Here is a 13,627-nt window from a genome sequence, read left to right on the forward strand (position 1 = left end):
CGTGTTACTGTAGGCGTTGCATGATCAAGATTCCTTAATTTTCAATAGTTCTGAGTTCCAAGTTAAGATTTCAATTCAAATCCTAGCTGCAGATCTGTAGCATTACGGTATTATATATTTCTTTGACTATAACGCCACAGATAACGTAATGCAAAAAAAAAAAGATGTGCAATTTACGGTGCAATATTTTTTTTTCGCACTTTTGGGGAGAATTTATTCACTTTCTGGCATTGGTCAATCAACTACCTTTCACTCCATAAGTCTAGACACATTTTGTACCCAATATGTACATTTAATCCACCTCCCAACCCTTTATAGTTGTCTCTAGAGGCAATAAACTCGCTTGAAGTGAATTTTCACAATCTAACAATATATTAATCAAGCGTGTTCATCACTTGAAGAGACGACTATAAAGGGTTGGGAGGTAGATAAAATATACAGATTAGTTAAATAATGTGCCTAGAATTAGGAAGTTAAAGGTAATTGATTGGCCGATGCTGGAAAGTGGATAAATTCTCCCAAAAAGTGCGCAAAAATATTGCGCCGTAAATTGCACCTTTTTTGCATTACAGGATCTGTAGCATTATGGTAAAAGACAAATATATAAAACCAAGACAAATATATAAAACCATAACGCTACAGATCTGCAGCTATTCAAATCCCTTCACCGTTGAATGGTAACGTCTATATATGAGTGAAAAGGCTTACACGTGGGAAGTGAGACAACAAACAATCAATATATGAATACAATAAATATTTTTTTTCTTCAGACACAGGGAAAAAAACCTAGCCAAGATACTCCAGAATTTAAAATACATTTTACAGGAAGTAAAACACTCCATCCACTTGATTTTGAATGTCTTGTATCCATTAACTAGGGTTTAAATATCGATATTTTTAAGAATAACCCACAAGTGTTATACTGAAAGACATTGAAAGACTAAAATTATTGAAATAATCATTTTTCAAACCATTAGATCATGCTAGGAATTTTGTCTTGAAATCCCACATAACTTATATACATGTACATTTATTTGCAAACAATCAATCACACTTTCTTAAAATAATGTGTGAAAAGAAACTTTTGAGTGAATCATATGGATAAAAGAGTAGACATGAAAAAAATTATATGTAAGCTTTATGCATCAAGCATCTAATATAATTATTAATTTTTATCTCAAACTAAAAAAAAAAGTTGCCTCACATGACATGGATTAAATATACATGACTTTTTATCTTTTTACTGTCACATTTGTAATTGCACTGTCATGTGTGGCAACTGGTAAGATAGAAACACTTGACCTTTTACACACTCTTAAAAATAAACTAAAGAGTGAAAATCAACAAATTCACCATAAGTGATCAATCAAGATATGAGAGGAAATGAAGCATTAACACGATGCAACTAAACTAAGCGACATCTTCCGTAAACAATAATATATGATTAGTTGTAGTCCACTTCACTTGAAACTTCCCTGTTTATTTATGTGATATTTTTTTTCTCCTCCAGGACATACAGCCATCACCAATGCACTGTATGAGTATACCATTGAAACGTGGAAATCCTCTCCTCTTTTTACTTCAGAAGAAAAAATTAATCTTTACCAGTTTCCTTATTAATTGTGAATGACAAGAAACAATTATCTGTTTCAGGTAAGAACTTTTAATATTTTTTTATAGATAGATTTATTTGTGGTATTAATAACACAATTATGGACTCTTTCTGTGAATATGGTTTGCTATTCACCAGAAAAAGACAATATTGACAAAGTCGAAGTCGAGGTAAAACGTAATATTTTTCGAGGGAATAACAAACATTATTTCACGACCGAAAGAATCCATAATTGTTCCGTTAAATTGTCCACTCTCTACCATCGGCTCATACATTCACCTCTGTCGTTGGCTCGCGTATATCACAGTGATAAAAACGAAAAATAGTGCGTTTGTTTTGATTAATTATAATTCAATTTCTATGCTTATATCTGAGTTTTAAGATAGATATTTACTAAATCAAATCAGAACTATTAATTTAATTTGGTACAATCCTGAAAATATCACGTTTTATATGTTATGTCAAAAATCTTGACGTGAGCCCATTGCAGGGGTGTCTTAGAGAGGAACGAACGACAACTCTGTATGAAAGATTGTATATTGTGAGGATTTGAATACATTGAAGGCTGCATGACAATTCCATTTTCATAAATGAACTCCTGGCAATAAAAAAAAAAGCTAAATTTAAATTAAACATATAACTTCCTTGTTTTTCATTCGCAATGTGTAGGAAAATAAACCTGCAATAGTCTTGCATTACTAATTTTCCTGTTCAGATATTGGCTCCGGATTTGATTTTGCAACCCTTGTTTTCAAATTTGTTTGAAGTGTGGTTTGTGAAGTCACAATTGTTGATGCACACGCACTGACTCTCAGTTGAATACGGCCTCGAATCCAGTGAATACATACATTTTAGCATTTAAAAATTATATTTTTGCAAAATATAGTCTCATAACTGCAACCATGTGTGGAAAAAATTGAATAACGCGCTTCTGTTCATTGTGAGCGTGAATTTTGATTTTCTCTTTTGACGTTACATTTTAACGTCTTTCAACGTTTGTGACGTCAAAGTAAAATATATGAGTAAAATACATATTGATTGTCAATGACACGGTCACATGGGGTTTTAGGTCTTATCCAAAGTGCTACATGCTTGACGAAAAACCTTCTTTTCGACTTAGGTCATATGATCAGTCGCGACCGAGATTCGAACTGACGACCTTCCGATCACAAGACATGCGCTCCATCGACTAAGTTACCGAGGCGGTCGCCTTTTATAAGATAAAGATAGTTTCCTTATTCAGGCAAAGGCTAAATTTTCCAAAGCTTCTTCAAGAGGTCGTTGAAATCCATTTTTTACAATGATTTTAATCTTGATAGCGCTAAGGCATCTGATGACATCTTTTCACTCGGTTATGACGCTCACGTCACAGTCTATGGCAAGGAGTTACAAAAAGACTGCAATGCTATAAACAGAAAATTGAATGTTGAATACATATATAGTGATAATTCAGCCAATTTATATCTGTTAGGCATTCAAATTAATTGAATCTGAGGTTACTATGGATCGGATACCTTAAATCTATTTCACTCATGAGTCACGAATCAGGATTTCATTTCATTTTTCACTCTTCCTATTCAGTACTCATGTAGTACTTGTTTATATTTGTCCCCATATTAACCGGGAAAAAATGAGTATCAAAATAAAACAATATCTTTACTTGTATGTTTATAGATATATAATTATAAATAAATCCAAACAAAAAATTTCTTGTATTTTTTGGAGTTGAAAAATCCAACTTTTTTTTGACAAATTGATTCTTTGTTAGTCATTTTAAAACCTTTTAAATTTTAAAATCTTTTCTTTCAAATAGAATGACCTGCTCTTACTCATATCGCTTTACACTTGGTACTGGGACAAATATCTCCTCAGGAACCCAACCACAAGTAAGTATCCAATATGTCTTTCCAGGAACCCAACCACACGTAAGTATCCAATATGTCTTTCCAGGAACCCAACCACAAGTAAGTATCCAATGTGTCTTTCCAGGAACCCAACCACAAGTAAGTATCCAATATGTTTTTCCAGGAACCCAACCACAAGTAAGTATCCAATATGTCTTTCCAGGAACCCAACCACAAGTAAGTATCCAATATGTCTTTCCAGGAACCCAACCACAAGTAAGTATCCAATGTCTTTCCAGGAACCCAACCACAAGTAAGTATCCAATATGTCTTTCCAGGAACCCAACCACAAGTAAGTATCCAATATGTCTTTCCAGGAACCCAACCACAAGTAAGTATCCAATATGTCTTTCCAGGAACCCAACCACAAGTAAGTATCCAATATGTCTTTCCAGGAACCCAACCACACGTAAGTATCCAATATGTCTTTCCAGGAACCCAACCACAAGTAAGTATCCAATATGTCTTTCCAGGAACCCAACCACAAGTAAGTATCCAATATGTCTTTCCAGGAACCCAACCACACGTAAGTATCCAATATGTCTTTCCAGGAACCCAACCACACGTAAGTATCCAATATGTCTTTCCAGGAACCCAACCACAAGTAAGTATCCAATATGTCTTTCCAGGAACCCAACCACACGTAAGTATCCAATATGTCTTTCCAGGAACCCAACCACACGTAAGTATCCAATATGTCTTTCCAGGAACCCAACCACACGTAAGTATCCAATATGTCTTTCCAGGAAATTTTAGAGAGATATCGATTACCATACATTGAAAAGTGGTATTCGATCAGCAATTACAAGTAAGTATTCAATATGTCTTTCCAGGAAACTAATTACAAGTAAGTATCCAATAGTTCAAATGCTTTTTTGCTTCCTTATTATTTAAAAGAAGCCATATTGAGGTATTAGAATTCATTAATTTCTCACTCTTAAAATAGAAATAAGTTTAGGTTTTAATCACTGTATTAGTCATATAACATTTTCTCTATTAAATATCAATTTTAAAGGACTAGGTTAAAATTCTACATTGATACATGTACTTAATGATGTCGAATTCTTATTCAGACACATATAAAAAAAAGACTGTCGGATGCCTTTGAAAAACGCATTAAATCTGTGGAAAGCAACAGATATCAGAGATCTAAATCTGGTAAGAAACAAAAGTTATGTTTACAGATTTATTTTAACTTCTTTAAATATTGTACCAATAAAATCGCTGTTTTGCATGTAGAATTTTAGTTTTTGATCGTAAAATTTCAGAGGGATATCGATTACCATACATTGAGAAGTGGTATTCGATCAGCAATTTTCCACGTCTTTTTTACCACCATCAGTTGGTCTCTAAGCTTGCAACAAAGATGAGAAATTTCAGATCATCGGCTCAGATCATTGCACCATTAAGTGTCCAAAAGGTCCAGCTTTACCTAGCCGGGGATATTACTAAAGACACTGAGAAGCTAATTTCCTCCTCGAATGGTACTGGTCTCTCTCTCTCTCTCTCTCTCTCTCTCTCTCTCTCTCTCTCTCTCTCTCTCTCTCTCTGATATTTGGGTACATTGACATGTTATTATTATTTTTTGAACTGATTTTTTCTTTAGAAGAGCAAGAAACTTCTTCTTTGAATGGTGAACAACGATGGCCTGTTTCCGCGCTTATCTATTTTCAAAGTGAGAATGAACCCTTAAAACGAATACAAGAGGTACATTTAATGCGATTTCATCTGAAAACTTGTCAAAGTTATATTAAGTGAATAAACCATTTATCTTTACATTTTTGTCTTTCTGTAGATTTATGAATATTTGTAGATTCTCAACTCCATACGACCAGTTGTATGGACAAAGGCTTATATAGTCCTCAATAAAGCTGGAAGACCATCTCTATCTGGGGACGAATTTCAATCAAAATACTCGATCCTCTCAAGAAAAAAGAAATGCGTTCGAGAAGCTCTAACCTCTTTCCTAGAAACTCCTTTGAAGAAATGCATTGAAGGGTTTCTTGAAGAATTGAATGTTTACGAAGGAACGAGTGAAGAAATACCAAAAATGCTGAATGAATACAAATCAGTTTTATCACAAATGTCACCGACGGAAAATGAAACGCAGATCCCAGAAACGATTAAAAACTTCCTTTTTGAGTATGTTTGATATTTTTTATTCCATACTTATACTACTTTATGAAAATGCTTTGACGATTAAAAAAAGTTTGATAAATTTTACTACGTTATGCTTTAATTTAGAATAGTTTATGATTATAAAAAGATTTCCATTGAATTTTAACTTTTTATCTTTAAAGGAGACCAGACGTACAAGGCTTTGGTATCTGGGAAACATCAGAGTTTAGGATATTTTTAAGAAACGAAACAAACATTGAAATTTTAAAATCTGAACTATACGAACTTGAGCCTGAATTCTTAAATAGTATGTCACTACACATCGTGTCTGGTGAAGTGAAAATATGCAGTCATGTGAAACAAGGAGAAAAGGTTTACTTACAAAAAACTGGTGAAAATTCAAAACCATCCTATGCAACAGCTGGAGCTCTTCTGAGAGACAGTCTTGGTCCAGACGAATTGTATGGATTGACGTGCCATCATGCATTACCTAGGGAGAAAGAATTTGTATACGTTCCGTCTGGAGAATCTAAGCAACTTTCCCAAGTCGGAGAATGCATTTATTCAGATCCAGAACCTTTCCACGATTTTGCCGTTTTTCAAATAGATAAAGACAAACGTAGAAACTGTGATACGACCTTTCTGAATGGAATGGAAAAACCATGCAATGTAAATATTTACGAGGGACCCCTACCGTCAAATGCTGTCGTACATAAAAAGGGGGCAACAACTAATCTTTCTGACGGTCGAATCATCAGCTCAGAGTTCTATTATAAATTGTTTGAAAATAGAAGTGAAATGTTTCTAGTCTCGAGTTTAAACTCCGATGAGTGCCCCTTTTCTTTAAAAGGGGATAGTGGGTCAGTTGTTTTTCAACACGACAGATCCCCTGACCAGAGGTCTGTTCATGCTTTGGGTCTGGTGACTGGAGGGATAGATGAAGTCCGAGACGAAAGTCTTACAGATCTCCGGAATTCAACAGTTTGCTTACGACTTAATAAAGCTCTTTCTCGCCTTTCTGAAAAGAAGCAGTTGGACTTGGAATTTGAAAACTCTTGTCGCGTATCTTCAAGTTCAGATGAAAGTGTATGAAATGAAAATTGCTGTCTTATTCCTCTACGTGATACTTTCAGAATGTTGTTTCTTAGATTAGCTCTTCCAGCATACCAAAAAGAACTCAGTTATAGTTTACAATAGACTTTACTCTTTATATGGTGTGTAAGAATTGTACAAAAAAGTAAATGAGATTTTTTCAAAGCGAATTGGATTTTGACAATTTTAATTATAGTTTAGAAATATAAGTTACTAAAGCAATACATTTAGATTTTTACCTTTTCATTTTTTTCTATTTGAAGATATTAGTAGGTGCCAATCATGGAGTTTTTTTTCCCTGGCATTTATATTTCCCCACTACTGAGGGATTCCAATCCCTAGATTTAGCCATAGATTGTTTAGTTGTCCATTTTCTTTTCTATGTTTAAATTTTGAAATTGTAGAATTTCGGACACAAGAAAAAATAACATGATATTTCTCTCTAATTTTTACATGAATAATATTTATCAACTAAAGCATGTTTCTGATGATTGTAATAAAGACTAATGTACATTTTCCTTTTTTTTATTATTTGAAACGTGTTCAACATTTGCATATAATTAACCAAATGCGTTGTATCAATGAATTTGGTCTAACGTATCTACATAGTCAATGAATTCCCTGGCAGATTCAAGAAAGAGGAATAAATGATAAAAGAAAACGTTTTGGAGACGTGTGAACTGATAGGATCAAAGGTACTTACAGTCATATGCGTTTGTTTTGTTCTGAATGTTAAAGTGCCATAAAAATAAGCGATTTGAGTGAATTTCAAAAGACCCGTATGCCAGTCAACCTCTTCTCGTTAACGATAAAGTTACATAATGAGTCAAAGTCATGTGTTTCTTTTAAGATATCTGTATCATACAGAGAAAGACTTATGAGTATATAGGAAAGATATGACAACTAAACTGCACTGTCAAGCAAGAAAAGATTACACAATATAAGTGCCGGAAAACCAAAGTTTGTATCTACCGTTTCGTTGGTTTCATGTATGTCAAGGTCACGCCACTTATATTTTTATCTCAGACTTGTAAACAACATTCATCTGGAGCATGCAAAAGTGAGAAATATGTTCTAACAACTTTTTTAAAAGATTGCATTAAAATTCTTGGTCTACATACATTCATTCCTGGGTACTTGAGACCAGGGTAACTATGGTAACTTATTCAAACTTTTCTGCACACGCGTATTATAGAGAGGAAGAAGTAAAGCTATATTTTCGTTAAGGGGCATACTGAAATTATTTTTACTTTATTTTTTCCATAAAAATATATTTATTATCTAATTTCTGAAACCCGTTATTTTCTGAAACCTTATAATTTTGGGAGTTTAAAAACACAATTTACACGGGTCGTGGAAAAATTCTACGTTTGTCATTTTCCTCTTTGTGCGTCACGATGTTTTTTTAATAAACATTTTTGAACAAGTTTTAAATAAGGATGCTTGCAAAAGTAAATTTTACACAGCTCACGTTTTAAAAATTGTGAAATAAAACATAATTGTATTTTATTCTTTTCAAGTTCGAATGTTAAAATTTTCCTGTATCAAAATCTATGGTTTTCATCAGGCTATGACAAAATTGCAAAAAGCCAACAGTCATACAAAAACTTCTAACAGAAACAAATACCAATACAACCAACATTAAAACCGACAACCTTCTGATATCCAGGGTTATTGTCCCATAAATACACATAGGTATAGCGTCAACATTTCTTTCTTTCCTAACGCATTGTGTAGATATGCCATAGGAAGGAAAAAATAGCAATGAACGAAGAGGAAGTATTCAAAGACGCGAGGCAGGTATCTAAATGTGTATTTATTAAAAAAGAGAAATTGTACCTGAAAACCTTTAAGGGTATTTATTTCAGTTGCACATTACATGCACATTAATGCATTGAAATTCTATTTCCTGATATACTATTTCTAAGGTGATTTTTGGCAATCTTTAGATTAGTTGCACAAAAGATGGACAGAAACATCTGTTTATAAACAACAAAATAAAGGGAATTTTTTTTCCTTGTGCACATTAACATTTATTTATAATGAATAATAATCAATAAACATACATTGAATAACATTTACTTCCCTAAAATTTGATACTTTCCTCAATTCAAAATATGAGTAGTTTATGTTTGTTTTATAGCCTTCATTTTTTCTGGTTACTTGTTTCTATATAAACTCAATATTAATGCATTTTTACCTCGTATTTACATTAACTAAGGTAAGATACACTTGGCTCTCTTAAAGCTATTTCCCTGAGAAAGAATGATAAACAAAGTGGTTTCGTAGTTTTATAGCGAATTGCCTATTTCCATCAGCAAATTGACTCAAAAATTAAAGGGTAAGTGATGAAGCATTGAAGGGAAAATTATGCAGCATTGAAAAGAGTGCGTATATTCTTTATTTACAAGTATACTAATCGTTCTACCATAAACAGTTATTTTAGTTAATAATGAATATTTTACGGTATATTCAAATAAATTTCAAAATCAATATGTCAGTTGTTAGAAAACCTTAAGAAAGGTTACATGATTTATTTTGTGTGTATTTCAGGCAAAGAATCATTATATTGGTCAAATACTTCCTCGAGTACACAGAACAATGAAATAAATGTTCATAATGTACCTTTTTTCCAAATGTTTTCAATAGGGTGAATAATTAAGTAAAACTTGTCCTAAGGACAAAATTATTTATCTCACATTTTGAACCCATAATCTAGAAATGTATTTTGTTTCTTTACATGTAAATGTTAATATATCTCTAATTAAAGTAAACAATTGTCTTTTATAGAATGGCCTTCTGTAACTTTGCATATTCTCCTCTGTCTAAGGTCCAGTCAAAAGCAAGTATCCAATAGTCCTTTTGATATTTTTGTTTCCTTCTTTTAAAAGATCAACGTGACAGATTCTATTATGTTTTTCTCATATGCGGGGTGATGTTCTACAAAAAAATATCAAAATAACTATATATGGGCTGGGCTATTTATGGCCCTCATTCAGAAAATGTTTACTATTTAGAGTCAGAAGTCAAGTGTGTTTCTAATAATTTATTTTTCATCAAGAATGCCGTAGCCAGTGAAAGTGTCGTCAAAAACATATACCTTATATATGAGGGAAACCATATCTAGTTCCTTAACATTCAATTTTAAATACAGATAACAAAAACAAACATTTCATTTCAGAGACAGATATCAAAAACATTATCTGATTCCTCAGAGACACGAAGCAAAAATGTGGAAATTGACAGAAAACAGAAGATTGATTGTTTAACTCCCTTTTGAGAATTTTTCATTCATATGGAGACGCCAACACTTGCCGGTGGAGGGCCGAATGCCTTTTTGCAAAAAACAACAAGTACATGTACGTTATCACCCTCTTAGGGGTACAGGTAGACTTACCTGTGTTTACCTAGATAAGCAATATTTGATAAATCAGATAAATTCAATCAATTTTTTCAAATTTAGAGATTTTTTTATTTTCGAAAATCTAATGAATAATAAAAAATGAAATTTAAAAAAATAGATGAAATTAAGAAGATTTTTATAATTGCATTTAAAATATAATTTTTATTGTACATGGGCCACGATGGCCGATCAAAGTTTTACATAGAAATATATAGGGAAATTCTTTAAAAATCTTACCTTTTATATCTTTTTTCCTAACTATTCAATAGTATTGACTGAAAATTTACATAAAGTTATTCCCCCTCCCCCTTTAAGCAACATTTTCAAACTCTTAAAATCTTCAAAAATTTACCTTTTTTTTTTTTTTTATAAAATTTAGCATTTACACAACAAAAAATATAGATAAGAATATGATTAATAAATAAAGTGTATTTATATATTTGTGTATTATTTAATTCATTTATCATTTTGAATTAGTAAAACCTTTTTTTAAATCATCATAAAATTCTATTGCTAATACATATTTGAAGTTGCTTGTGAAAATATATAGAACTGTACAAAATGTAAGCTATTCTTACATATTGTGTTAGAATCAAGTACCCTGTGAGATCCGTATTAGAGTATTTAAGGTGGCGAATTTTGATGGGAGAAGGTAACTGGGTTGTAACCCCATCTTTAAAGCTAATAAATCCCTTCTGGTAATGTACAGTACCGACCGGACACAACCTAACAGAAAGCGAACCCGGAGCGGACCCCGGGTTCGCTCTCTGGGTCCGCTCCGGGTTCGCTCGGGGTCCGCTAGGGCTGACCCCGAGCGAACCCGGAGCGCACCTAAAGCGAACCCGTAGCGGACCCCGAGCGAACCCGAAGCGGACCCAGAGAGCGAACCCCAAATTCAGTAGCGGTCCCAGAGAGCGAACGCGGGTTCGGTATTTCTTTACAGAGCTGTCAATCAGGATAAGCGATTAACCAATCAGCGCTTCAACCAATCAAAATAACATATTGATCTGTCGATTGGGATATAAGATCGAACGTGTTGATTTAATTCGACATAAATCCAAACACTGTACATACAAGTAAACGTGTGAATGTGCTGTGTTAATCTACTCTGATAATTAAAATATTATTTAATTTTATTTATTTCAATTCTCCGGTTTGTATTTTATATTTATATAATATTTAATTTCTTTTTTATTAAAGCAATTAATTAAATAAATTGTGTAAATACATCAGTCAATGCAAAAAAATGGAAATCAATTAATATTACAATTTTTACTGACAAAAAGCGGAGAAAAGAAATATAGTTGGTCTTCGACAATTATTGTAAAATTTCATCATCTCAAGTTGAATTGGAAATTTATATATAAACACTATTAAATAAAGAAAGAAATCCGAACAGCTATAAAGTACGTCTGGTTTATCGGGGTATATACTCAGGTGAAGTGCGATTTAAATAATTGAACGAATTAATTACGCTAATTAATCACGACATTTAGTAAATCGTACATTGTTTCATTCTCTCAAAATGCGTAACTATACTTGACAAAGAATAATCAGAGAAATATAATATAGAAAGGATGTTTTAACATATGAATTATGATCTATTATAAATTTTGAAATGTTTTTGGACTAATTATTGGGAAAAAAAATTAATAGAGGCGTTAGCAATGCATAGTTATGTGGGTTGTTCGAAAGATGGTAACGCAAACTAACTGTAGACTGAGTTACACTAAATTGAAAGAATAATCTTGTTAAGTATCATCAGGAATTGGGTATAATTCACGTTCATTCTGGTGAAGTCATCAAATTTGTTAATACCATTAGGGCGGAATGACTTCAATCTGTGCATCCAGAAGGAAGATTTTTATATACACGCATTTTTTCATGCCCAAGAAGATTAAGAAGATCAATAATTTTGATGTAAATTTTGAATAATTTAATGTAACACGTACATTGTGAAATCATAAATAAAATAGTTAAATAATTAGAATTTTTTTAAAGACAATGTGTGTGTGAAATAGGGGGCATATATATTAACATATTCTTATTTGGTCGGGAGAACAATTATTATTTGCCTTTTTCTTCATTCTGATAAAAGTCATTCTCGCTCCAAAATTTTGACCGTGAAAAAGCTCTAATATACAGTGTATTTTTTTTTTAGAAAATGTCCGGTAAATATTTATCACGACCTTTTAATGTGTAACAACTATAAACGAAATCTAAATATATCACGTGTACAGAAGGTTACATGTAATTTATAGATACGATATCATAATTCACTTGTTTAGTGAACATTCAAACTACGATTTAGCAAAACGTAAGGAATAACAAATGTATTTTTAAACTATATAAAGCATGAATTTAAAAGGTATTTAGTTTAAATTTCTTTCGTCAGTTTCACTTGTACACGATACACTGAAAATCAATTCGACACTCTTTTCTTCCTCTTCTTTTTTGTTTTCTCGTTATAACTTAAGAAAAAATAAAACTCGCTGTTAAATTAGTTTGAATTTCTCGGGATAGAGAAATCAATGAAATCAATTATTTATTTACGTGTAAATCTACGTCGAATAAACAGTTTAATTTAGAAAATTTATCAATGTTCTCCATAATGTCACTGTTTACATGTACAGTCCGCATCGTCGCATAAACAACAATGATCGATCCACAATACCATTACTGTATTGGAATATACAAGGGGCGGGGCTTACTGGCGGTGAGATTAAAGCGGGGTCCGCTTCACGCATCAGTGCGTAAAGCGGTCCCAGGAAGCGAACACCGGGTTCGCTATAGCAGACCCAGAGCTGACCCCGAGTGAACACGGAGCGAACCCGGAGCGCACCCAAAGCGCACCCAGAGCGGTCCCAAAATTTCTGAAAGCGTACCCGTGAATACCCGGGGTCCGCTCCGGGTTCGCTCTGGTGTTAGGTTGTGTCCGGTCGGTACTGTACATGTAAACAGTGACATTATGGAGAACATTGATAAATTTTCTAAATTAAACTGTTTATTCGACGTAGATTTACATGTACATAAATAATTGATTTCATTGATTTCTCTATCCCGAGAAATTCAAACTAATTTAACAGCGAGTTTTATTTTTTCTTAAGTTATAACGAGAAAACAAAAAAGAAGAGGAAGAAAAGAGTGTCGAATTGATTTTCAGTGTATCGTGTACAAGTGAAACTGACGAAAGAAATTTAAACTAAATACCTTTTAAATTCATGCTTTATATAGTTTTAAAATACATTTGTTATTCCTTACGTTTTGCTAAATCGTAGTTTGAATGTTCACTAAACAAGTGAATTATGATATCGCATCTATAAATTACATGTAACCTTTTGTACTTCTGATATATTTAGATTTCATTTATAGTAGTTACACATTAAAAGGTCGTGATAAATATTTACCGGACATTTTCTAAAAAAAAAAAATACACTGTATATTAGAGCTTTTTCACGGTCAAAATTTTGGAGCGAGAATGACTTTTATCAGAATAAA

General features: G+C 32.7%; 1 protein-coding gene across 3 annotated transcripts; it reads left to right on the top strand.

Moving 5' to 3' along the window:
- The first annotated feature begins 1,489 nt into the window (after positions 1–1,489).
- LOC134246970 (uncharacterized) lies at positions 1,490–7,239 on the top strand. 3 transcript variants are annotated; one of them, XM_062729316.1, is made up of 7 exons: positions 1,490–1,653; positions 3,426–3,537; positions 4,590–4,674; positions 4,785–5,000; positions 5,126–5,223; positions 5,330–5,658; positions 5,817–7,239. In XM_062729316.1, exons 2-7 carry the CDS (start codon positions 3,427–3,429, stop codon positions 6,724–6,726), a joined length of 1,749 nt encoding a protein of 582 aa, XP_062585300.1. In that variant the 5' UTR covers positions 1,490–1,653; position 3,426; the 3' UTR covers positions 6,727–7,239. The 3 variants fall into 3 exon arrangements, with proteins under 3 accessions (XP_062585300.1, XP_062585299.1, XP_062585301.1); XM_062729315.1 differs by having other exon boundaries at positions 1,491–1,653; positions 5,123–5,223; XM_062729317.1 differs by having other exon boundaries at positions 1,492–1,653; positions 3,426–3,498; positions 5,123–5,223.
- Positions 7,240–13,627: the final 6,388 nt, after the last annotated feature.

Source organism: Saccostrea cucullata, unplaced genomic scaffold (assembly GCF_032062105.1).
Source record: "Saccostrea cucullata isolate Sc308-1 unplaced genomic scaffold, CSIRO_AGI_Scuc_v1 ctg20, whole genome shotgun sequence".
Taxonomy (NCBI): Eukaryota; Metazoa; Mollusca; class Bivalvia; order Ostreida; family Ostreidae; genus Saccostrea; species Saccostrea cuccullata.